The 24668-nt window shown below is 49.5% G+C and overlaps 1 protein-coding gene across 4 annotated transcripts in view; it reads left to right on the plus strand.

The window, feature by feature from the left end:
- Positions 1-24668, plus strand: part of VANGL1 (VANGL planar cell polarity protein 1) — a 53474-nt gene that overhangs the window by 12418 nt on the left and 16388 nt on the right. For all 4 annotated transcript variants that reach the window (XR_005372615.1, XM_038561858.1, XM_038561859.1 and 1 more), the window contains 2 exons: positions 4087-4219; positions 8059-8666. Coding sequence is in view for 3 of the 4 variants with exons in the window: in XM_038561858.1 (XP_038417786.1) it covers positions 4087-4219; positions 8059-8666 (741 nt within the window). In the remaining variant the exon portion in view is untranslated. The remainder of the gene's footprint in view (positions 1-4086; positions 4220-8058; positions 8667-24668) is intronic.

Consider the following 24668-nt stretch of genomic DNA (forward strand, 5'->3'; position numbering starts at 1 on the left):
AGGAGGCTCCCTGTGCAGCTTCTCTGCTCAGCGACTTTAATGGAAAAAGTGGGAAAGAAGAGGGCTTTTTGGTAACTTTTGCAGGCCTCTAACTCAGAGAGGAATAATGAAATGCATCAAACTTGATACGCCCAGTGACACCGAGATCATCTTTGGGGGACTGGCTGGTTTCCAAACAGATGATAAGTGACTCTTTTTTGACAAAGAAGTCAGTGGCCTGGTTTTGTGATGTCTGCTCTCTCCAGAGGGTGTCCAGTTAGTTCACTTGCTGGGAAGATGGTGCAGACTTCAGTGACCTTGCCTCATCTGGGGAGTCTAGAGCAGTGGTTCCCCAAGTTCCGTACAGCAGTGGGCAGTGATGCTGATAAACACTTGGTGGGCACTGGAGAGGCCCCTCAGTCTCTGTCCCCCCAGAGGTGGTGCCTCCCTCCAGCAGGCAATAGAGTGGCGGTGCGGAGAGGCAGTGTTATTTGCCTGACGTTCCGAGGCTAGGAGATAGGTTTCAGGCCTGACTTGTTGGGCCTTTGGAAGCCCAGGCTTTCCCCTCTGGGCTGTGCTAGATGGGGAACAGCAGGAGGAACCGATAGGGGGAAGGTGGGGGCAATTCGTGTGACTAATGTGCTGAAATGCACTGTTGAAAAGAGGGCGGCCAGAATGCAGAGGGAATGGGCGCTTTTGTTCCCAGGCGGCCTCAGAGTCAGTTTGTGGAGTGCCCAGCCCTCCCACCCGAGCGTGCCGAGCCAGCGGGTGCCGAGCCAGCGGAAGCAGCCAGCCAGCCCCACCATCAGCAGGGAAAGGACAGGTAGTGGGTGGTGGTAGAGGAGGAAAGGGAGGAGTGACTGGTGGGGCCGGCTTTCCCCAAATAGAAATAGACAAACAACAGAAACCTAGCGAAATAGTCTTCCCAGGAAATGCCTACTGTAGTGGGAAGAGAACAGGGGTGGATGGGGGTCTGGCTGCAGCGAGGGGGTTTTACAGCAGCCCCCAGACGCCCAGCGGGGGAGTTGCCTAAATAGATGCGTTGACACACACACGTGCAGGTACAGACGCATGCCTGGGCCTCCTGCGTGCTGTTGCTTGCTCTTCCCACCCTCTCGCCTGCATACACACAAGCACAGATACACTCTGGTCTGTACCCTTACAGGTAGATGTTGCATAGACACAGTCTCCAAGGTAAAGATATCCATTTAATGCTATTTTAATAAAGAAGCCACTCTGTATCTCAATATTGTACAGCTGAGCATTACACTCACCTCTTGGCTCCCATTATTGAGCCCCTGCTGTATACAGGCATTTCACAAACCACCAGACTTCCAAGCACTCACTCCCCCAACCCTCTCTCCAGGAGCATTTGGGTGGGAGAACCTTGGGGACAGTTTCCTAGACCACCTGCATCCTGATCACCTGGGATGCTGGTGAGAAATGCAGATTCCTGTCCTCTCCCCTACAGAACTCCCTAGGGGTGGGGCCAGCGAATCTGCACCTAAATTCCTGCCCCAGGTGGTGGCTCTGCACACTCAGGGTGTGAAAAGCGCTGGTTTCGCTGGTTTCAGGTTTCTGGCTTAGGGGGATGATAAAACCTTCCTGGGGTTATCAGATCCTAGGCTCCTATCTGGTTTACCAGATGTCACCAAGGGAATGGTTCAGGCAGTCACTTCTCCTTTGGATGTCGTTGGGCCCTTTATGAGCCAGGTGAGATGGGCCAGGGGTCAGAGGAATGGCTGGCCCTAGAGAAGCTGTTTCCAGCCCTGGGTGTGTCCCTCTCCTGCTCTCTGCCTCTGCTGTGTTCAGGCTCCAGCGCTTGGCATTCACTGAAAGAATTTTGACTTCCAGTGGAATTTGTGCTGTCACAGGATTTGACCCATGGGACTGGTAAATAGATAGTCGGGTTAGGGGAGCATGTGACTTGGCTGATTACAGAAAGAGTCGATAGCTCGGGGAGCAGGTGGGGATGATGGAAACATAAGCTAGAAGAGGAACCTCCTGGATCTGGCTGGTGCAGGCCCTGGGGAGCAGGGTTCTAGACTTCATCCACACAGGTCATCCGGAAGACTGCCCAGGCACATGGGAAGGCTCTCCCCAGTTGTTTATTGTTTCTCCCACTGGGGCCTTGTGAAGTGATTATCTTTGGCAGCCCAGAGCCTTGGGCCTGTGGCCTTATGCTATTCACGTGCACAGTAATTTGTGACTGCCAGCAGTCGCACCACAGGCGCATTCCAGAGCGCCAGTAGTTCAAGTAGAGGGTGTCAGGGCGAGCATCAGGAACAGTCATGCTAGATCTTCCGGTTGCTCTTCAGATCAGCGCAGCACAGTGGGTGTGAATCGAGGTGGTGGGAGCAAAACCGGGTTCACATCTTGCTCTGCCTCTTACTACTATTTTGGGAGGTCCATTAACCTCCATAAGCCTCAATTTCTTCATCTCTAAAATGGAGACAAGACTACCATCCTCATACAGTGATTGTTAGGATCGAATGGAATTAATACAATAAAGCCCCTAGTAGAGTGCTCTCCAAAGTGGGGGTGGGGGGTGGAATGACTGGCATCAATAGCTACATCTCTAGGTGAACAGATTCTCTGCTGTCCCCCTCGTTAACCTGGTTAAACTAAAACACCCAAGTTGACCAGGACACATGTGTTTCTGGACTCTATTTAGCAATAGATCGGGATGATAGGTTAAGCTCTAGAAATTCGAGATGCTCCTCACTGAGAGTGTCTGGACCCCAGGATGCTTCCCTGCTCTTTGAAGGAACTAACCAGTGCTTATCCTAGGGAGGTGCCAATAAGATAGGTGTTGGCCCGCAGGAAGTCTGTGTGTGATTTTGTTGGCTAAGTAGCAGGCTAACAGGGGACACGCCGTGGAGAGGAAGAAGCTGGGTCGTGTGTTAACAGTTGCTTCTACATCTCCCCTGAGGCCCCCGTACCGAGCTCTGCACACATTATCTCTTATCATTGTCCCTGTTTCACAGAGAGGAAACTGAGGCTTTCAGAAGTTGAATAACTTGCACAAGGTCACACATCTAAGGGGTAGAACTGAGATCTGACTCTTGTCCCCAAAATCTGTGCGCAGTGCTCTGTCCTGCTCTGGGCTGGGGGAGGACACCTTGGGAATGAGAGCAGGTGTTTGAAGGGAGGACTAATGTCAAGGTGGCCCATAAGACAGGGAGTTGAGGGAACTTATTCTTGGTCACCAATGGGCAGGCTCCTTCTGTGGGGGCTCCTCTGTCGAGTGTTCTCAGGTAGGGGGACAGGAGTGCTAGTGTCCATAGGTGCTTAATGGCCATGTTGTAACTTCTGAGTTTTGCACAGTGATTGATTCCTTTGGTAATTTCAAGATTGACCCATGGCAGGGTGCTCTGGCGGTTACCCTGGACGACTACCCAGGAGGTCCATCTGCGGTAAAATGAGGCAGCAGCCTGTTCTCCTCAGGAAGCCTAAAAATACACACACATGCACACACACACAAACACACCCCTTGGTTTCGTTTGTCCTGGCTTTTATTGTTCCTCTGGGTTGCCTTTAAGTTCAGCCAGAACCTAGGGGAGTGACTTTTAGTCTGATTTTGTAAGAATGAGAAGTAAAGGCTTCTTTGTACTGGTTTAGAATTTCCTTTCTTCTCAACTTGTCCAAAGGTGTAGGGTGACAGTGTGTCCCAGATTTTTGTGGACAGACCAACGTGTAAAATATCTTGCCATGTTGTCCTCACAGGAAAGTCCGAGAAAATAGATTTAGGCAGGTTATAACCAAATCAAGTCAGTAATTTCACAGTAAAATGTGCTTCAGCTACAGAAATTCTGAAATTTACAATTAAAGGCTTTGAGAAAATATTTTCAATTCCATTGTTGAGGGAGGAGTGACAGCCTTTATTTAGGGTCTTGGAATGGCAGAAAGATAATACTAAGTAGGGAGTAAAAATTAGCTTACTCCTTGCAACGGGGGAGGCTTGGGTGGGTATTGGCACGGCATGTGTGTTTGTGTGTGTGTGTGTGTTGAATTTTACTAAGCTCAAAATGAAATTTATAATATATTTCAATGGGGGGTGATTCACATGGTATAAATGTGCTGGCTGATGATCTTTTTCCCCCCCAGGGAGAGAAATAGAGAGAGACACAAATCACCCCGGAATAAAGATGGCAGAGGGTCAGAAAAATCTGTCACCATTCAAGCTCCTACCGGAGAGCCCCTGTTGGCAAATGATTCTACTCGGGCAGAGGAAGTTCAGGTAAGGATCAAAGGCAGTCTGTAAGCTCACTGCTCCTTGATGGAGACTCCTTTCAGCAAATGTTTTCCTAAGTCTTGTTGCAGTAGATTCTCTTGGGTTTTTATCTTTATTTTTCTAGCATGGTAATGAGTTTATCTATGTCTCGTGGTTTCTTGTCGGTCTAAGGACAGCCTGTCCTGCCATTGGCTACCTTGGGGATTCTTCTGGAGTGTGATTGGTTGGCCTGCTTTGAATGGTGTTGAAAAGAAGCCAGCCAGCCTGATGACTGGGCAGAGAAAGGGAAAGTTACAGGCTGTAGTCTCCCGAGACATGGTCCAAAGTGGAACAGTGCATGAGGGAAGGAAGGAAATGCTGTCCAGAAACCTTGAGTACAGTGGGGAACAAGAGGTTAAGGGAGCCCAGACCGACCACCATGAAGTGCATGAAATAAATTGGGGGGTTGTACACTCAGATGCTTGACAGGAAAACTGGATGAATGAAGTAGGCCTTGGGTCACAGAGAAGGGGCAAAAAAACATACCAGGCAAGCTCAGGGGTGAGCTGTAACCTGTGTGGCACTTCCGTTGTCGGGGTCGTGGTGCGGAGCGATGGGGTCTGTGGCAAAGTGGAGAATGCATCTCTGTTAGCAGAACTGCAGCTCCCCAGCTCCAGACACTTATTACTGCTCAGGAATGCAGGAATTCAGTGTTCCTGATCTAGTGGTATTTAAGAAAAGCTGAAAATTAGCATTTTTATGTGAAATCACCCAATATTCAAATATTGGCAACCTGTGAACTTTTAAAAGACACTGTGTGAGTTCTCCTCGCTGGGTCTTAACTATCTGGCAGCCCACCTGACTTAAATAAACATCTGAAGCATACTCAGAAACATGTTTGCACACCCTCCACAGTTCTTGAAATATATGTGTGGCCGGCCTTGGCCCCAAATAAACCAATGTCTGCTCACGCCTGCAGGTACGTACACACACACATATATGCATTTATAAGCAGATAGGTGGCCTGAAATTGGAATTCCTCAGAGCACATGAGGTGCTGTGGGATGAATGTAGAGTTTGTTGCTGGTACTTACCATCACCCCACCTGCCATAGCTCTGGAAGTACCAGAGGGACGGTTAGATGGTTGGGACTAATCCTAAGATTAGACTACCTTATAGGGGGGTCACTTTCCTTCTAGATGCGGATTCGGAGGTGCTGGTGGCCCACTGTGAAGGCATTTCTTCTTTGCAGCTTCTCTACGTCTTGGAGCTCACTGAGAAGCTGTTGGCGTTTATTCCAAGTGGATGTGATGGGAACAGCACTGAAATGGGCTTTTGGAGGCTGTGTTTCTTGGTAGCTCTGTGACCATGGGCAGTCCTGACCTCTGTGGACCTCAAGCTCTGGAGTGAAGATCTTGGGTGTCAGATTAGAGCATCTCAGATCCTTTCTGTTCTAAGACCCTCCAAGCTTAAGAGGACCTTTTGGACATCTACATTTTCTTAGGCACAGATGTATACTCATTCTCAAAATGTCCAGGGGATTAAGTTAGCAACTCTGGTAGGAACAAGGGCATTGAATAGCTAAATCATAGCAGTGTGGTGGTCAACAAAATGGCCACAAGATACTAGTAATAATTACTTCCACATCGATTATCGACTAAATTTTAGGCCCAGTGCAAAACATGGAATCCGGTTTTTGTTCTTCACTCAGAGTGTTGTAAAATAAATTATTTTGTGAATTGACGTTATAATGAGTTGTTGATCTTTGAATTTGTAGCTGTTTTTTTCCCCTGTTGGTGAGGTGGTTTTTTTTTGTTTTTTTTTTTTTTTAATTGAAGTAAATTTATACACGAAGACATGAACTAGGTCTAAAGTATATGGTTCGGGAAGTTCAAACTGCTAACTGAGCCCATAAAACACTATCACTACTGTCTCCCCAGTCAGTTCCTGTCCCTACCTGCAGCTCTCTAAGACAAAGTCTATTGTGATTTCTCTCACTATAGATTCAGTTTGCCTCCTTTAGAACTTCATATAATTGGGACCATTCATATTCTTTTGTTTCGAACTTTTTCCAGTAAGCATGATGATTTTGAGATTTATCCACGTGTTGGCATGTTTTAGCAATTCATCCTTTTTTGCTTTTGGTGAGCGTTCTGTTACATGAATTTATTATCCATCCTCCTGATGAATAGACACTGGAGGTATGCCATCTTGGGCTATTCCGAGTAGAGCTGTTACAAATGTCCTTACACAGGTCTTGCAGACATATGTTTACATTTATTTTGGATAAAAACCTGAGAGTGGAATTGCTGGGTCGTACAGTTGAGCATCTACTCCAATTTACATGACACTGCCAGACCCATTTTCAAGAGTAATTGTACCATTTTATACTTCCCTCAGCCCTGTGTGGGAGCCTTAGTGGCTTCTGGCCATTGTCTTGAGTCGTTTCTTTCATGGTATGTCAGACTTTCCAAGTTGAAGAACTCTTTGCTCATAGGTCAAGACCTTTGCCACTGCCACGGCTCCTTGTCGCAGCCTATGCACCGATACATCATATTTTTCTAATCATTACTAGATTTAAGGTTATTGTTGGTTGTGAGATCCCTATCTTGATGATCCAGCTGTCAACTTACACTAGATTTTTCTAAGTTGGTGTCTTCCACATGGATTTCACCCAGCTTGCCCCTACATCAGACTGTTTTTTTCCAAGGTAAATCATATACGCAAATCCCTGAGGCAAAACCTTGTTGGAACCCATGTGGCTTTTCTTTGTTTTCTTGCTCTGTTTTGTTGCTTTGTAGCAGTCAGAGTTCCCAGCGAAATAGCAGAACGGTTTAAGAATCCTAAGAACTGGATCATGTTCAGTAAGGAGACTAATGAGTCCAACTGGAAACTGCCTCAAAGTTTAAAAAGAGAAAGCAAGACAGTCATAGACACATTGCAATAGCCTGGGAGTTCCGTGCCCTTGTTGTCTGTGGTGTGTCACAAGAATGTGTGTTCAGGGAGGGATTTTTGAGCTGTCCTGGCCAGCGATACTTGAATTTGCTTAGCTTGCTCAATGAGAACCATGGTCACGGAGTGCTTGACGCTGATACTTACTAAAACAAACAGACAAACCCAAAAGACTAGCTACAGGTCAGCTGTGATTTGTACGTAGCAGTGTAAGTTCCCTAGCTCTTCAGAGCTGCTGGAGGGTATCGTAACACCCCACTTCCAGAAGTTAGCCTTGGTCAGCCTTTCTAACACAGCCATGAATCTAGAAGGAAAAGCAAAGCCTTCTTAGGCCAGAGGCGAGCCCTTCCGTGTTAGTCTCATGGTGGGATTGCTTACTGCAGGGCACAGAGCCCTTCCGGAGGTTGCAACACGGAGGATGATCTACGTCAGAGTAACAGAGCACCCCACGAACCAACCAGAAGGTTAGGCTGTGTTTTCTCTGTTAGAAAAGGTGAATATGTGATACAACTTGGAAAGCTTCAAGGCGGGGTGCCTGGGGGGCTCAGCGGTTGAGCATCTGCCTCTGGCTCAGGGTGTGATCCCGGAGTCCTGGGTTCAAGTCCCTCGTTGGGCTCCCCACAGGGAGCCTGCTTCTCCCTCTGCCTGTGTCTCTGCCTCTCTCCATGTGTCTGTCATGAATAAATAAATAAAATCTATATTAAAAAAAAAAAACTTTAAGGAAACTCATTAAGATTCACAGCTCCTCTGTTTGGAAGAGTTAAGCCTCCACCTTCTAGGGTTGCTCATGGGTGCGGGTTGGTTCGGGGAGGTGGGCCCCTCGTCCGTCACCTCTCTCCAGGTGCCTGCTTCGTGGCTTTGACTGACGACCTGCCCTCTGTGGCTCTTGACGCTCACCTTTCTGTCCCCATCAGGATGACAACTGGGGAGAGACCACAACAGCCATCACGGGCACCTCAGAGCACAGCATATCCCAGGAGGACATTGCCAGGATCAGCAAGGACCTGGAGGACAGCGTGGGGCTGGACTGCAAGCGCTACCTGGGCCTCACTGTGGCCTCGGTCCTCGGACTTCTAGTGTTCCTCACGCCCATCGCCTTCATCCTGCTGCCCCCCATCCTGTGGCGGGACGAGCTGGAGCCCTGCGGCACCATTTGTGAGGGCCTCTTTATCTCCGTGGCGTTCAAGCTCCTCATCCTGCTCATCGGGACGTGGGCGCTCTTTTTCCGCAAGCAAAGGGCCGACGTGCCGCGGGTTTTCGTGTTCCGCGCCCTGTTGTTGGTCCTCGTCTTCCTTTTCGTGGTCTCCTATTGGCTCTTCTACGGGGTTCGCATTCTGGACTCGCGGGACCGGAATTACCAGGGCATCGTGCAGTACGCCGTGTCCCTGGTGGACGCGCTGCTCTTCATCCATTACCTGGCCATCGTGCTGCTGGAGCTCAGGCAGCTGCAGCCCATGTTCACGCTGCAAGTGGTGCGATCCACCGACGGCGAGTCCCGGTTCTACAGCCTGGGACACCTCAGGTAGGGGGCACGTCCTCGAGAGGCAGGAAGGACAGCTGTCGGATGCGGACAGGGTCGGATGAGGACAGGGGCCGAGGGCCTGGACCGTGGTCTGACTCCTCTCTCCAGCTTTTGGGAGGAGCTGTGTGTGTGTGTGTGTGTGTGTGTGTGTGTGTGTGTTGGGGGGGGTGTCCATGTGCATTGACTTTCCTGACTGCTGGCGGGGAGGCGGGTGACACGTTGCCAGTTTCATCCAGGCTGCGGTTTTGTTGGGCCAGTTCTCAGATGTGGCCCCTCCAGAAGGGATGGAGGTGATATGTGGTGATGGCTGCTGGCCTTGCCCCTGAAAGGAGCCTGTGAACAGCGGCAAAGTGACCGGCCCCTCCAGTTTGCTCAGAATGCTACATCTGGTTTCCACCCTTGTCCTAGTGGAATTATTCATCATTCCTTTTTTTTTCCCTTCCGCTCTCAGAAGTGTCCAGGTTTAGGCACTAAATTACAGGGCCACCCTAGTGACCCTCAATAAGGAAAGAAGTGCAGGTTAGACACCCCAGACTTGTGAGAGTTGAGCGTTTTGGAAATGTACGCATGTGATAAAGTTAGAAATATGTCGAGATATCATACTTTAAATTTGTGCATGTAATCTGTTTCATAGTTAGCTAAAAAAGTGATGATATTCTATTTTATTTCATGTTTATTTATCCTGAGGTAAACACTTTGGATAGATTGTCACGTTCAGTCTTCACAGAACCCTTTGATACTTGCCAGTATTATATATGAGGAAATAGGGGATTGGGGGATTTAAGCAATTTGTAGAGAACAATATGGCAGGCCTCATTTAGGATTTATCCCGTTGTCATGAAGCTGGGCTTCACTTAATGCCCTCACTGTGGCATCTCTCACTTTGTGTTTCTCTAGAAGTTTGGTTGGGGCGGGGTGGGGGTGGGGGTGGTGGCCATTAATGTTATTTCCATTTTATTTTATCTTCTTTGTTTGCTATTACAAGCACAACTGTTATGATCATTCTTGTTCAGGATTACTGGTGCACATGGGCAAGTTTCTCTAGATGGTCTTCCTTCGTGTTCACCGGACCATTTTTTCTGTTTTCTTCCACAAATTGAGGAGGGGGCAGAGGACAGAGGCTGTGTCTCACTCTCATTGCATCCCCAGTGCCTGGCCTGGAGCATGGTGTACAGACGGCACTCACATGGTCACCAATCAGTAGCTAGCCTGACTTTGCCATCTCCTTGGGCTCTCTTGCCTCCTCAGGCGATATCTGCCGTTGTGTGTAACCTGCTTGACACATGGTGAGCACTTGGTTAATTGTGGCCATTCCGGCCCATGATTGTGTAGTTGGCAGAGCAGCCAAGACCTGCAAGGACACCCTAGTGGTGTCAGAACAATGGGCTTTGTCATATTTTTGGCTGGGACAGGAAGGTGGCCCAGCCCTGGTTTGGGGTTGGGTCACACTGCCAAACCGTCTCAGTGTTGGCATGCCCACTCTATTGTGCTTCTGGCTCAGCTTCTACCCCCCACCCCCCAGGATTGGGTGGTTTAGCACTGGGAGCTGCTGCCGTCCTGACTGGTCCTTGGAGGGAATCAGTGTCTGAGTCACATGCTATGCATGGCAGAATCATATGTTTCGAGTCCTTTGCATGTGCCTGTGGGGCTCTGAAGATAAGTAAGTCAGTGCTGTTACTCATGTCTGCTTTCTTTCCCCCGTTTTCAGTGGAGAATGACCAGCAGACTTGTGTTAAAAATCTACCACATGTAGAGCTGGGGGCTCCCAAGACACAACGATGGCTGCCTTCAGAGCTCTGTTCTGGAACTCCTGGAGCTCATGGTCCCTTGGCTTTCACGGTCAAGTAGACGCTGCTCTACTTGGACAGTTGCCGACACAGGCCTGGGCACAGGCGATGGAGCACAGGAGGACGAGGCAGTGTGGCAGCAACAGAGCCCAGCAGGAAGCGGTCTATCCCAGGACAGGACAGGTCTTGCTCAAGATTAAGAGGGTGGAAAGAGATCTAGCTCTGGTTACAGTAGAGACAGGTGCTATTTGAGACTCTTAACGCAAGTGGCCACGACTCTCACTGGCACGAACCCTGTCTGTGGGGTGGAAATGTGAAGGGAATCATCTCCCCTTGAGTCATCCAGGTGATGGAGCTGACTTCCCCTCCACAGCTCCCGCTTCGCCCCTCCCTCCGAGACTGGTTGCTCTGCGAGCTGGACAGGGGCAGGGGTGCAGAGGGGACAGACAAAATCGCCCCGGGGGAGTATGGCCGTGCTGTGTTCAGAAAACTGGCGGCGACCCTGGCACCTGACCACTCAGCCCTGCTGCCCAGGGAGACCTGGGTGGGTGGGCAGGCAGGGCTGAGTCCCAGGCTTGCTGCACACCTTCCATGCCTGTCCTCGCCATGACCAACAACTGCCTGGCCTTAACTTGTTAACCCTGAAGCCACCAGCTCCTGGGGAGACCCAAGGGGAGCACCTTTCTAGCAGCCCTAGGGGGGAGCATGTTGAGGTAGAGCCAGTATCTTCCTTTGGGCTTCTCTCCAGGAGGAGTCCTTCCCCTGCCCTTGGTAAGGTCCCCTGTGTCCCTCACATGGAGGGGAGCCTTTGCTCATGGGGTGGAAAGATGGCCAGGGAAGGGGAGGCGCCTTTACTCTCAGATAGAGCCCCCTGGCAGGGCTGGCTGCCTCTAGGCCAGCCAGCGTGTGTGAGCTGGAGCAGGCTTGGCATCTCCCCTGCTGGCACCCTGTGGGCTCAGTCACCTGCCGCTCCTTGGGCTAAATCTGGTCTCAACCCAGCAGTGGCTGCAAGAGTCACGGGGCCAGAAATATAACTTCTAAACCCTTTTGTAAAATGTGGAAACGGATAGGAGGGATGGGGGAATCAGAAGACACAAAGAGTGAGCCCGAAGATCAGAATAGCAAGACTTCCTCTGCTAGTTGGCTGGCCGTTCACCTTCCCTTTATGGAAAAGCCTTCCCGGTGGCAGTGGCCTGATGGGCTTCGGTACAGAGTGTTGGTGAGTTCTTTTCTTGTGGTGTTCTCAAAGCTGATTTTAGGGAATCGACTGAACTATTTTTTTTTTTTGACTGAACTATTTTTGACAGTTGTCAGAAGAATGCCTATTTTTCAGTTTCTTAAAAGATGCTTCTCGTTAGCTCTCAGAAAAGGTACAGTGGCCCCACTTGTTGGCAGGAGTGGTGTTATGGGTGTATCTGAAAACTTCCAGAAAGGTAAAAGGTTACTGTGGGACAAAGTGAGATACTGTAAATAGATTAAGGTCCTTCCTAACCTTTCTGCCCAGGGCTGGGGGGATGACAGAGGGCTTTGCAGATGTCCGATGTCATTCATCCCTCCTGTGCTGTCAGGGCCGGGCAGGTGGTACGAGATGGCTGCCCTTTGCAGAGGAGAAGCCAGGTCCAGGGACTACGTGCTTCCTGGGAATCACAGCCCTCCCCGTGCCTCTGGATAGATGTGTTCATAGTCACATCACTGCTCTCAGAACACGTGAATGAATGCATAGGCATTTTTGAGTTGGGTACCATGTGCCAGGCCGGGTGCTAGCTATTTTGTTAAATACAGGATTCTGTTTAACTCCCAGGGCTGGGGGCACATGGGTGACTCAGTGGTTGAGCGTCTGCCTTTGGCTCAGGGCATGATCCCAGGGTCCTGGGGTTGAGTCCCGCATGGGACTCCCTACATGGGGCCTGCTTCTCTGTCTGCCTGTGTCTCTGGCTCTCTCTCTCTCTGTGCCTCATGAATAAATAAATAAAATCTTAAAACAAACAAACAAACAAACAAAACCCCTCCCAGGGCTGGAAAGAGAGAATGCAGAGGATTGTCAGAGATGGCTGGCTTGCACTCTAGAGCCATTTCTTAGCCCATTGGTTCTTTTGCTCAGTTAGGAAACAAAACCTGGACCTCCAGACTACAGCAGTAGGTTTGAGCCATTGGTCAAAACTTTTTAGCTTTTCTGTAGGTCACATGTCCCCAAAAGACCTCTTTTAACTATGACTGTAAAAAACCACCCCAAACTGTAATAGTGTTGGGCAGCCTTTTATTTATTCATTTGTTTTAATACTCTCATGGGCTGGTCTCAGCTGGGGGAGGTTCTTTTGCTGGTCTGACCAGTGTTTTCTGTGTGATTGCAGCCACGTGGCAAGGCTGCTGGGGCTGGGCTTCTTTCTTCCTCTTCCCACATGTTCTACGACTCTCTCCCTCCTCAGCCCTTTAGGGGAGTAGTTTCTTCATTAGGGTAGGTAGGCTTCCTCTCAAGGTTCCCAAGAACACAAAAAGCCATCTAAGGCCTGTGTCTGGAACCAGCCCCGTGCTACTTGCATTGTATTCTCTTGTTAATGCAAGTCAGAGCCCCAGCCCAGACCTAACAGAAGAGGGCCACAGGGCAGGGAGCTGGGAACGTGGGGTCATCGGGGTCCACAGCCTAGCAGACTCCCACAACCACATCAGGCTCTTGTTCTCGGAGTCTGCTTGCTCCAACTTTGGCATATAGTTCTAACAAATTTCATTACTGACTTCTCTCTCTCAAAAGTCCCCAAGTAACATGTTTCACGTGAGGGCTACTAGAGGGAGGCATGTGAACATGGGTGGAAAGTGGTAGTGGGTAGTCGTCAGCAGAGAGACGGAAAGCACAGAAACAAGCAGAACTCTTGCCTTTCCACAGCCGCCCCCTGCCCCTTGCCGTGGCCCCTTCTGTAAGGTAGTCGTTTGGCTGAAGCTCCATCCTACCGTGTCAGCCAGTGGGCTTTCACTGTTTGGGTTCCTAAGCACGCTTCATTTGTTGACCGAGAGCACCTTATAACTTGGGGCCGACCCTGCACCTTTTTATCGAAGGTCTGGCTACTGACCAAAGGACCAGACCCTCTGTGCTTTAGAGGAAATGATTCTCAGATTGCTTTTCCAAACAGTGCAGGTTTATCATCGTGCACGATCATAGCGTTGCTGTGTTGAAAGGAACTGCTGCGTTCCCCCCTCACTAAATTCACAGATGGAAATGAACAACATGTCATTGGACATACGTGAAAAGACGATCCTTGTTACAACATGGCAAGGAACTTGGCTGAACTGTTTGCGTTCTGGTGTTCTGTGGCAGGTAGAGCTTATGAGTGATGGAATTGAATATTTAGCTGAGGAATTTCTTTTTCTTTCTTTTCTTTTTTTCTTTTTTCTTTTTTTTCAGAGAGAGAAAGCATGCACAAAGGGGTGGGGGCAGAGGCAGAAGGAGAGAGAAAATCGTAAGCAGGCTCCATGCCCAGTGCAAGCTGGTCACAGGGGCTCAGTCTCACAACCGTGAGATCACGACCTGAGCCGAAATCAAGTGTCGAATGCTTAAACAACTGAGCCACCCAGGCGCCCCTTAGCTGAGGAATTTCTAAGCAAAGTACTGAGGAGGCACCCACTGGGTGCATCTATCACCCAAAAGATGCCACTTGGATCCTCTTGAACTGCTTACAGAAAGTGTGAGAGGAGGGAGATGGGTTGCAGAAGGAACTGTAAAGCAAAAGGGAATCCAAACTTAGATTTGGAAACTTCTCAGCCTATCCATATTCCAAACAATAACTAGGTGTGTATTGAAGAAAACACCAAGGGTATGGCCACACAGCTGTTTGATTTTTTCTTTTTTTTTTTTTTTTTTTTTTTTTTTTAGTTTGTCTATCTATCTATTTAAGTAATCTCCACACCCACTGAGGGGCTCAAATTCATGACCCCAAGATCAAGAGTTGTATACTTTACCGCTTGAGCCAGCCAGGCACCAACTGATTTAATTCAGGATTTAATCAGCCATTCTAGCAGAAGCCAAGAAAAAAGATGGGAAGATGGGATTGGTACCAGAACAGCACCACTGTACTAAAAGGAAACAGAAAGGGGAGTGGATTGAAGGAAGGCTGTGAATGTGCATTATCCTTCAAGGGGAGAATGACCCCAGAGGTGATCCAGAGATCCTCAGGCCCAGGGGCCAGGTTGGTCCCTCACTGGCTTCAGAAGATAGTCCCCCCCACCAGGGTTTCAGAGAGCCAATTGGCCACCTCTAAGAGCTGCTTGGACAGGGCTACCCCACAGAGCCCCGAGGATGCAGCATTGACCCAAAGGGAATTATCCAATGGAATTGGCCTCACTAGGTGTTTGGACTTGTTTGGGACCCATCACCCCTTTCCTTCCAGTTTCTCCCTTTTGGAATGGGAATGCCTATCCTATGCCTGTCTCATTATTCTGTTGGAAGTACCTACATTGTCTGGTTCCACAGGTTCACCGTGGCTGGAGAGGGGTCTTGAGTCAGTGCAGGTTATACCTTGAGTCTTGGCACTTAGATGAGACTTTGCACTTAGAGCTGGTGCCAGAATGAGTCAAGACCTTTGGGGTCTTAGGATGGAATTGGTATACTTTGCATGGGAGAAGGACATGAGTTTTAGGGGCCAGTGATGGAATGTCATGGACTAAATTGTGGTCACCCAAAATCCAGAAGTTGAAGCTCTAAACTCCATGTGGTTGTCTTTGGAGATGGGTATCCAAGGAAGTCATTAAAGTTCAGTGAGGTCATAGATCTGATGAAATTTGTGTCTTTATAAGAAGAGACACCAGAGAGCTCTCTCTCTCTCTCTCTCTTTCCCCCTGTATACATGGACCAAAGAAAGGCTATGTATGGATGTCATGAGAAGGTCATTATTTACAAGCCAGGAACAGGCCTCTCATCAGACATGGAATCAGCCAACCCTTGATCTTGCACTTCTAGGCTTCAGAACTGTAAGAAAATAAGTTTTTGTTGTTTCAGCCACTCAGTCTATAGCATTCTGTTATGGCAACCCAAGCTAAGACAGGAACTTTATGCACTGGTGACACTTGACCCCAGAGCCCCAGGAAACCATGGGATCAGTGAGTGTGGTTCAGCCCTGATGGAACAGAGCTCATATTGTCCCTTCTCCAGCTCAGGCCTGCATCCTCACAGCTTGAGTGGGAGCCTTGCTTCTCTTGAATGCACTTCAGTTTTCCAGTTAGACGTGAGAAAGGGAGAGTCTCCTGGGAAGATTAAGGTTACTCTAGTAATTCCAGGCTAGAGCCAGCTCTCCTTGAAATCTTGTCTGTGATTCTGGGTCAAGTGATATCCAAGCTACTGATCCTGATCAGATTGGACTGTCACACTGGTCTGTGCGCCCTCCCTCCCACGTTCAAGACTGGCACTAATGGTTCAGGGAGGACCCAGTGCCATCAGCTGTGAAGTCAGGGAGAGTTTTATATGAGCACCAGAGGTTTTGCTTCATGTCACTTATAATCATGGTTTCTTTCTTTCTTTTTCTTTCTTTCTTTTTTTCTTTCCTTTTTTTTTTTTTTTAAAAGATTTTATCTATTTATTCATGAGACACAGAGAGGCAGAGACACAGGCAGAGGGAAAAGAGCCTGATACAGGACTCGATCCTGGGACCCTAGGATCACGACCTGAGCAGAAGGCCGATGCTGAACCACTGAGCCACCCAGGCGTCCCTGTGATCACGGTTTCATACACAATTTCATTTTTAGAAATGCGTGTTTTGCTTAACTGCTTTTCAGTAAAGACTGCTTTTCAAAAAAAAACTGCTTTCAGTTTGCTGGTCTTCCCTCCCACCCCCTAAAAAGGCCAAGGATAGAAACAAGTAAGAGCTGAAGAGTAGTTGAGTGGAAAGGATTTTGCTCAGATCTGCTTTGCTGTGGGAGAATTTTGAAGGCGGGCGCAGAGCTGCCGTTTGTGGTTTGGCCCTGTGGTGCCTGTTAAAAGTGGCGGTAATGAGAGTGTAAGGTGCCGGACACTGCAGCACTGTGTTTGTACAGCTGCCTCCTGGCAGCCGCCGCAGCTGGGAAGGCTTCCCTCGCACAGCGTCTGCCCAAAAGTCTTCCTCTACCCCTCGCAGAGCACGGCCACTGCGAGCCAGGGAGCTCGTGGATGCAGAGCTGCTTTAGATGGCCTTCCAGCAGGGCTGCAGGTGCCTGGATGGTGGATCCCGAATCCTGGAGGGAGTGCTGTTCATTTTCCTGAAGGACTCACCCTGCAGACAGGACCTGGCATTCTGCGTGCCTCCCCCACGGATCAGTGGGTATGATTTCATGCAGCAGATAAGCTATGCTAACACTCCAGAATACACGTGGGCAGGGGTCTGCTTTCCTGGCCCTGCAGAGCCACTGCCCAACTCTGGTCTGTGGACCAGATCCTGGCTCAGTCCCTGCCAGCAGAGGCCCACTTGGCCAGGCTGGCTGCCTGCAGACTCCAGACTTCTTGTGCTGTGCTCCTGTGCTTCTTCCCAAGGCCAGAGGGAGGTGCTGTTGTTAAGAAATGGGTGGGGGTGGATGCTAGGGGCCGCGCACCTGGGTGGCTCAGGCTGTTAAGCCTCTGTCTTCATCTCATGCCGTGATCCCTGGGTCCTGGGATTGAGCCCCATCTTGGGCTTTGGCTCAGCAGGAAGCCTGCTTCTCCCTCTTCTCCCCTTGCTTGTGCTCCATCTCTGTCTCTGTCTCTCTCACAAGTGAATAAATTTTAAAAATCTTAAAAAAAAAAAAAAAAAAAAAGGTGAGGCCAGATGAGAGAATGCCAGTCAAGCATCCCAGGTGGGCCTTGGAGGTACCTTGGTTCCTATCTCAATCTCCGCCTTAGAGAGCCCCAAGCAGGCAGCTATCTCTGCTGTTTACCGGTGTGATTCAGCGCAGTAATTTGAAGCATTGAGAAAGCTGAATTTCCATCCCAGGCAGGGCAGATGCAGCCCAAGGTGGACTTGCTGGGGTGGGTGGCAGAGGGGCGGGGTCCGAGCCCTAGCCTGGCAGCAGGTCTGGCCTGGCAGGCCTACTGTGGCAGTAGCCAAGTCTGTCGCTAAAAGGGAAGCATGTCTTCACAGGTTCGCCAGCATTTCTCTGCCGAGAGAAAGGCCATCAGCTGGACAGCCAGCCCCGACAGGCCCCCCTGCTCTGTGTCCTCTGTCGGGGTGGGCGGTCCGCCTCATGTCTCAAGACCTTGAGCAACAACACAGGTCCCTCCTGGCCTATTGTGACCGAGTCCCCAGAAATCCAGCCTCCCCTCCCCCCTCCCCCCGCACCGATCTTCCAGATCTTTCTATCGTCTGATCCAGATCTGTCCGTCAACACAGCCATTCCTCATTTCTGCCCCACCCTGTCCTCAAGTTCAAGGTGATCATTGCCTGTTATCTGTGTAGGACTTGAAACCATAGCCCCAAAGGCAGTCGCAAGACAAACATTCTCATAAGGTAGGAGGGCCCAGAGATGCAGACATCGTGTATCAGGTTCCTGGTGGAGGTGGCAGCGGTGTCCGGGGGCTATTTATACTTTCAACTCTGGGACTCCCATGAGTGTGGCTGCAAATCGCCCTGAGTCCTGGTCACACAAAGTCACTCGACCTCTGCATGCAGGGGACAGGGAGGCCCACAAACTGGAAGTTGCAGTCTTGCTGACTTCCCAGGGAGAAGTCCGATAAAGCGGAGTCTCTCAAGCAGCTTGCCCGCATTGGGTGTTTTCACAAAAAAGCTGAGCCGTTTTAGAATTTTCTAGAAGACCTTGCTTTAGGCCTAAAACACAGTGACTGGAGCAGACACTCCCTAAAGAGGAGGAATAGAAGACTGCTGGTGCCCAGGCCACCTTTACTCTTGGCGTCCGTCAGGTCTCCGTGGCCTGCCCGCCCTCTCCCCTACCCACACTCCACCTCTGTCCCACCCTCCCTCCTTACCCTCTTGTCTTTGCTGCCCTGCCCTCCATCCTTCTGGCCCTAATAAAAGTCTGTGTGTTTCCTAAAGCTGCTCTAGTAGAGGACCGCACGCAGAGTGGCTTCAAACAGTGTTTTCTCTCCGTTTTGGAAGCTCGGCGCCTAAAATCTAGGTACTGACAAGGCCATGCCCCCTCTGAAGGTTCTAGGGAAGCATCCTTCCTTGTCCCGCTAGCTTCTGGTGGTTGTCAGCACTCCTCGGCGCTCCTTGCAATCTCTGCTCTGTTGGCACGTGACATCCTCCATGTGTATCTCCTTTTCTTTATAAAGACATCAGGACGGGATGCCTGGCTGGCTCAGTGGTTGAGCGTCTGCCTTCGGCTCAGGTCATGATCCCAGGGTCCTAGGATCGAGTCCCACATCGGGCCTCCCCACAGGGAGCCTGCTTCTCCCTCTGCCTACGTCTCTGTCTCTCTCTGTGTGTCTCATGATTAAATAAATAAAATCTTTAAAAAAAAAAAAAAAAGGCACCAGCATGACCTGAACTTACTGTAATCATTTCTGCAAAGATCCTATTCTGTGGTTTTGGGTAGACACGTGGATTTGGGGAGACGCTGTTCACCCCACTATAGCAGACGCTCAGAGCTGCTTTGTGATTCAACAGTGGGGCCCTATTGCTCTTACTGAAGTTGTTTAGGGAGATTGTCTCGCTCCCACCTACTTCTGCCCACACTGCTTCCTCTGCCTGGAAGGAGCTTGACAGCATGTGTCCACATGGTGTAGCCATCGTTCAGCATTTAAGACTTAGCACAAAAACTCAGCTTTGCCGCCTCAGTGGGTCTTCACCTGAAACCCTCCACATCCACTCCCACAGTCACATGTCCTGTCACAGCCCATAGATCACCACATCGACGGGAGCTAGAGCCTCTTGAGGTTCTGTTCATATCTGTGTCCCAGTCCTTGGGATTTAACGGGTGCTCATAATTCATACTAGCCTGTGAATGGCTTTGGAGAAACTGGCTATTAAGATTTTTGAGTGTCAGCATCCTTAGTTGGCTCACAGGAAGAGGAGTATGGCCCTGAAAGCAGACCTCTGCAGACTTTTACTGGGACTGGAACGCTCTCTCTCCGGGCTTTCCCATCAGCACACCACCAAGGTGATCAGAATGATGGTGGCTGGCATTTACATGGGTGTTAACACGTAAGAGATGCTTCCACATTTTTCACACATGAAGAAAGCTGTTTTTGTTGACAGAGTGAAAGAGGGCAAATGAATATTTGAAAAGAAGTGGCTGAGACCTGAATGAGACTTCCCCACTTGGCCCTGTCAGGGAGGGCCTTTCTCGCTGCCCTGGGAGACATTAAAGACTAGAGTATGAGGGTCTTGGACTGGCTGAGCAACAAAGCCTGGATATTTCTGATTTTAATAGCATGTATTTTTTTTTAAGATTGTGTTTATTTATTTGAGAGAGAGAGTGGGGAGAAGAGCAGAGGGAGAGGGATAAGCAGTATTCTTCCCATCCTCTGTGCTGTGCTCAGAGCCCAACATGAGGCTTGATCTCACAACCTTGAGATCATGACCTGAGCCAAAATCAAGAGTCGGATGCTTAAGCATGTATTAACTGCAGAGACCATAACCAAATCCAGGGAAAAGTGAATGACATAGGCAATTCTTTATGTGTAGCATGTGTGTGCATCTGTGCATGTATGAGTGTGCATACACATGCACATGCTCTTCTAGACTTCAGTGCTCTTACTTGCCTGGTAAGAGAGTGAAAAGGAGGGAGGTTGTTGGCCACCATTGTTTCCTTCAAATATTTGATGAGCTTTCACAAGAAAAGGGGGGTTTGGGTCCAGAAAGAAGTGGTGGGCTGACCACTGGGCAAATCTTAGAGGAAGGTCATTTCAAGGCCATGTGAGAGTGAACTTTATTTTCGCAAGGAGGCCGGTTGCCCTCTGGGGTGTTATAAAGAGAATTGGTACGTGGATTGGGAGTTTGGCCTAGATGGGCTCTGATTTCTTTGCTTCTTGTGTCTCTGCTTGGATGAGCACCAAGATTCTCTTCGTTCTGTGAAGAGTGAAATGTTGTGATTCAGTGTAAGCGGAGTTTAGGTCATGCTTTCATGCCCAGAGACTACATGAATAATCGAGCCACCAGCCAAACTCATTTGTTGCTGCCAAATGCTCGGGCTCCTTAGTAATATGACAGTTTGTGGTTGTCTGATGCCGTGTAGCTTATAAATGCATTCCCTGGCATTATTTCATTTGCTCTTCCCATCGTCCACATGCAGCAATAGGTGCCCTCTGTCCAGCATGGACCAAGAAACAGGTTCAGAAAGGGAAATGACGTCTCCGGGGCTGCAGAGGAGCAGGAGCAGAGCTGGAATCTCAGCCTTCTGACTCTGAGGCTGGTCCTTCTTTACAGTGTGTGCCCTGGAGGCCTCCCTGCAAGTAGGCCTGGTTTTCAGGAGGCTGAGAGTTGGCAGGAAACGCATAAAAGCAGACAGTGGCATCACCTTAGAGTCTAAGTCACCAGGAGAGCTGTGTGGACAGGATCTGCTCTGGCTTGTTTCCTGTGGCTCTGCCTCATGGTGGGCTCTTGGTGGGGAAGACGGGGGCACATGGGGACAGACAGGCCTCTCCAGCATCCATGGACATGGAAGCTCACAGTGCTGCTGTATACAAGCCATTTGCTTTGGGCCAGGTGCTTGGAAATAGAGTATCTCATTTAATCTTTCATACACACTTAAACCAGGCAGGCAACCCCTTCTTAGGAGCAAGAAAGTAGGGAGTGGATTCACGAGTCTCTGATATTTTTTTCCAACCTCAATGCCAACTGATTGTGAAGTCTCAGAAAGTCATAGAATTTGGGTTTGTCCCCACTGATATTTAAGCTCAGGAGTTAACTGCCACAGGAGACACCAGACTTCAGCCAGCACCTTGCATATTTGAATCTCACTGTCTGTCCCTGGAATATCTGACCAGCTACCCCACCCCCACCCCTAGTCATTTCTTTGAACTTCAGTAATACATTTTATAGGGGTGCCGGGGTGGCTCAGTGGCTGAGCATCGGCGCAGGTCATGATCCTAGGGTCCAGAGACTGAGTCTCACGTTGGGCTCTCCACAGGGAGCCTGCTTCTCCCTCTGCCTATGTCTCTGCCTCTCTCTGTGTGTCTCTCATGAGTAAATAAATCTTTTTAAAAAGAAGTAATACATTTTATAAAGTTGAGTATTTGGGGGCCACTTATGTTTATAGTAGGGCTTTCTGTATTCTTCTCATCCTCTGGGCAAAGAATCAGAAGTTTAGAGAAATGAATTAGTTTGTTCAAGGTCAAGAAACAAATGATAGAGCCAAGAGTCCTGCTGTCCAGGGCCAAACCCTGGTGCCATTTGCTCCGCACATGCTTTCTCCCACAACAGAAACATGCAGAACAGCAGGAGGCATGGATAGCTAGGACAGTAATTTGGTTCTAGTTTTGTTTTTCAGAATTCATCTTTCAAAGACATGTCTTTCAGGTTTTTACGAACTCAGATGTGAACTGTGTTTGGAGATGCTTCTCTGCTCTAGGGCAAGCACAAGCCCCCCATCCCTGTTGCCACAGCAGTTGTGTGACAGTTGTCAACAGCACTGGGGATGTTTTCGTGATTGATAAGCCACAAAAGGCCACAGGCCTTCTTGTTTCACCATCTTTGTCCTGAAAAAAGAATAGACCAGTAAGGCCACATGGCCAGCAGTGAGTTGCACTTTCAGAAGTGGCCGTGGAAGTGCCTTGGACATGTTGATCCGTTGCTAGCCTGTCTTTTCCGTGAGTTCACGTTGGGATCAGCCTGGGCCAGGCAGACTTGACAGGCTCACTTTCACACTGGCAATAACTTCGTCTTCTTCAGACCCTAAATATTGCCTCATCCATGTTTCCTTCCGTGCACATATCTGGGAGTCCTATCAGTGCACAGGTCCGTTACAGCTCCACATATCACTGTGCTGTTCTCCACAAATACATGTGATCTGTGAAGAGGTGTTTGCCTGGATGGTGCTACGGAATGGTAGGCCGGAACACATACTAGCATTCTCTACCTCGAGAGGGTGTTCCTTGTCGTGGATTTTTGGTGGGGCCATGTCCACAATCTGTACATCAGCCTCCTCCTGCCTATAATGCAGGGTTTCCACGTAAGGATTGTTTAGTTAGATTACTACTTTTCAGAATATGACAGTGATAAAAGAGATGGCAGATTTCTCACCAACTTGATTTTTCTTGCCTCCCTCCTTCCCTAGAGATGATCTGGTCTGAAGACTGGGACTAGGTGAAGGGTTTGCTTTTCTCCATCCCTGAGGCCCTTCTTGCCTTGGAAACCCCATGGTTTTAGTAAACACATGCTTAGGATTGATCCTGTACCTGTTGGAATTTTGGGTTTCCTACATGACCAAGTTGAGCCAAATGAGTATTTTGTTCTTGGGGGAAGTTGTAGGAGGTGTCCCTTGTGTACAGGGGACTTTCATGGCCAAAAGAGGGAGTGTAGCATGTTGGAGGACCTCTCGAGTCTTGTGTGGTGGCTGTTGATGGCTGTGTAGTTAGGGATAAATGAGTGGTAGCCAGAGGGTCAGAAAAGGTTCCTAAAAGATATTGGGCCTGCTTTGGCCTTGGAAGACGCCATTTGTGGAAGATGGCAAAGAACAGAGGCAGGAAGATACTGACCCTTGACCTTAGCCAAGGAGAAGGGTGCTCCTACATCCTGGTCTTACGGGCCATGTCTGAGGGCCAATGCCAGGTGCCCGGCAGGATGTCCCCTCAGTGGGTACCAAGTCGTTCTTTTACTGGAAAGCTAAGTGATCTATTAGTAGCATGTTACTTTGAACCTACAAGTTAGGTATCTGACAAATTCAGTCAATCCACAGCATGAATCAGGATCCAGAACAGAAATGAAAAAGACCTTAGACTTTGGATTGAAATAGACCTCAGACTCCCCATGCCACAGCAGGTATCACTTAGCTGGAGCAGGCTTCCTCCCTTGGGTCCCTCGAAGCACTTTTCCCTGTTTATACTCTATAGAAAGAGGCTTGCCAGAGGCAGAGAGTGTACGGCACCTGGGGAGGACTGTGATCGCCATTGCCATCGTCAGAGGGAATAAGAAAAGATGTGAAGACACAGCCAGTGCTCAGACCGCCCTGCAGTGAGGGGGTGTGGGACAGGTGGCTTCTGTCTCCTGTGGGGTCTGACATCTTCCCTTGGCTCCCTTCTTGGCCCAGCTCATAATTAATGCGTGAAACAGCCATCCTGAGTCACCAGCAAGGCTTAAGTCATATATAGCTTACTCTTTAAAAAGGTGAAAAAAGGCATATTGAATTTTTTTGGGCATATTGGATTTTAATGCAAATTTCACAACCATTTTTATTTAAGTTGGGTACTTAGTTATGCATGTTTTCTGGTGTGCGGAGTTTCTCATAGCTTGACATTTGCTAGATCTGCTGGGTGTTGCACAGATGGTTTTCTATAGGCAAGGGAGGGCCTACAGCCTTCTCAGAAGCATTTCTAAGCTTCCTGGGAGAGTCACTCAGCTCTTGGGTAGCTCGTCAGCCTGGGGACTGGCTCAGTCCACTCTGCTTCTGGGTGAGATGACAGTGCTGGAAGAAGTGAGCCCTGCCTGTCTTCTTCCCCTCGTCCAGTTCCCCTGGGCAGAGGTTCTCAAAGACAATGAGATCCACAGACCTGACATGGGCAGCTCCTAGCCCGTCTTCCCTGCCCCATCCCTGAGCACTCCCCAGGGCCACCAGGGCTCTGGCATCAGTGGGCTTCTAGGGGGCCATGGACTTGTCCCAGTTTGCCCTGCACTGAAAGAAGAAAGGATGTGGGATGTGCACCCCAGCCCAGGAAGCCCTGCCAGCCCTGGGCATGGGCACACACCCCTCCTCTGGGCAGCACAGTGCATTGTCTGTGGTGTTGGGGTGGGGAGGTTGGGAAATAGGGCCACCAGGCTCCCATCCAGCTTTCTCTCACCCGTCTAGCAGGCCCTGGCTGAGCTAGTGGGATCCCCTGGGCTCCCCTTTGTGGCCTGGCTGAACAGAAGAGCCAACCCCAGCAACCACAGGGGGGGTTGCTTTGAAGACAGGCCTGTGAATAATCCCTGAGTCGCCTTTTTGATTTTTAAATTTTGATCAGGGAAGTAATTTTCTGCTGGAATCCAGGAGCCTAGAGATGTTTCCATGTCCATATGGAAGCGTGGGAGGAAATATTTGCACCCCAGCATGTCTGTGTGCAACGAACTGAGGCATTTCAGTGTAGAGGGGCGTCTTGTGTCACCAAGCCTGGAGCCTCCGGAGAAGTGGT

The sequence above is a fragment of the Canis lupus genome, chromosome 17 (genome assembly GCF_011100685.1).
Source record: "Canis lupus familiaris isolate Mischka breed German Shepherd chromosome 17, alternate assembly UU_Cfam_GSD_1.0, whole genome shotgun sequence".
Taxonomy (NCBI): domain Eukaryota; kingdom Metazoa; phylum Chordata; class Mammalia; order Carnivora; family Canidae; genus Canis; species Canis lupus.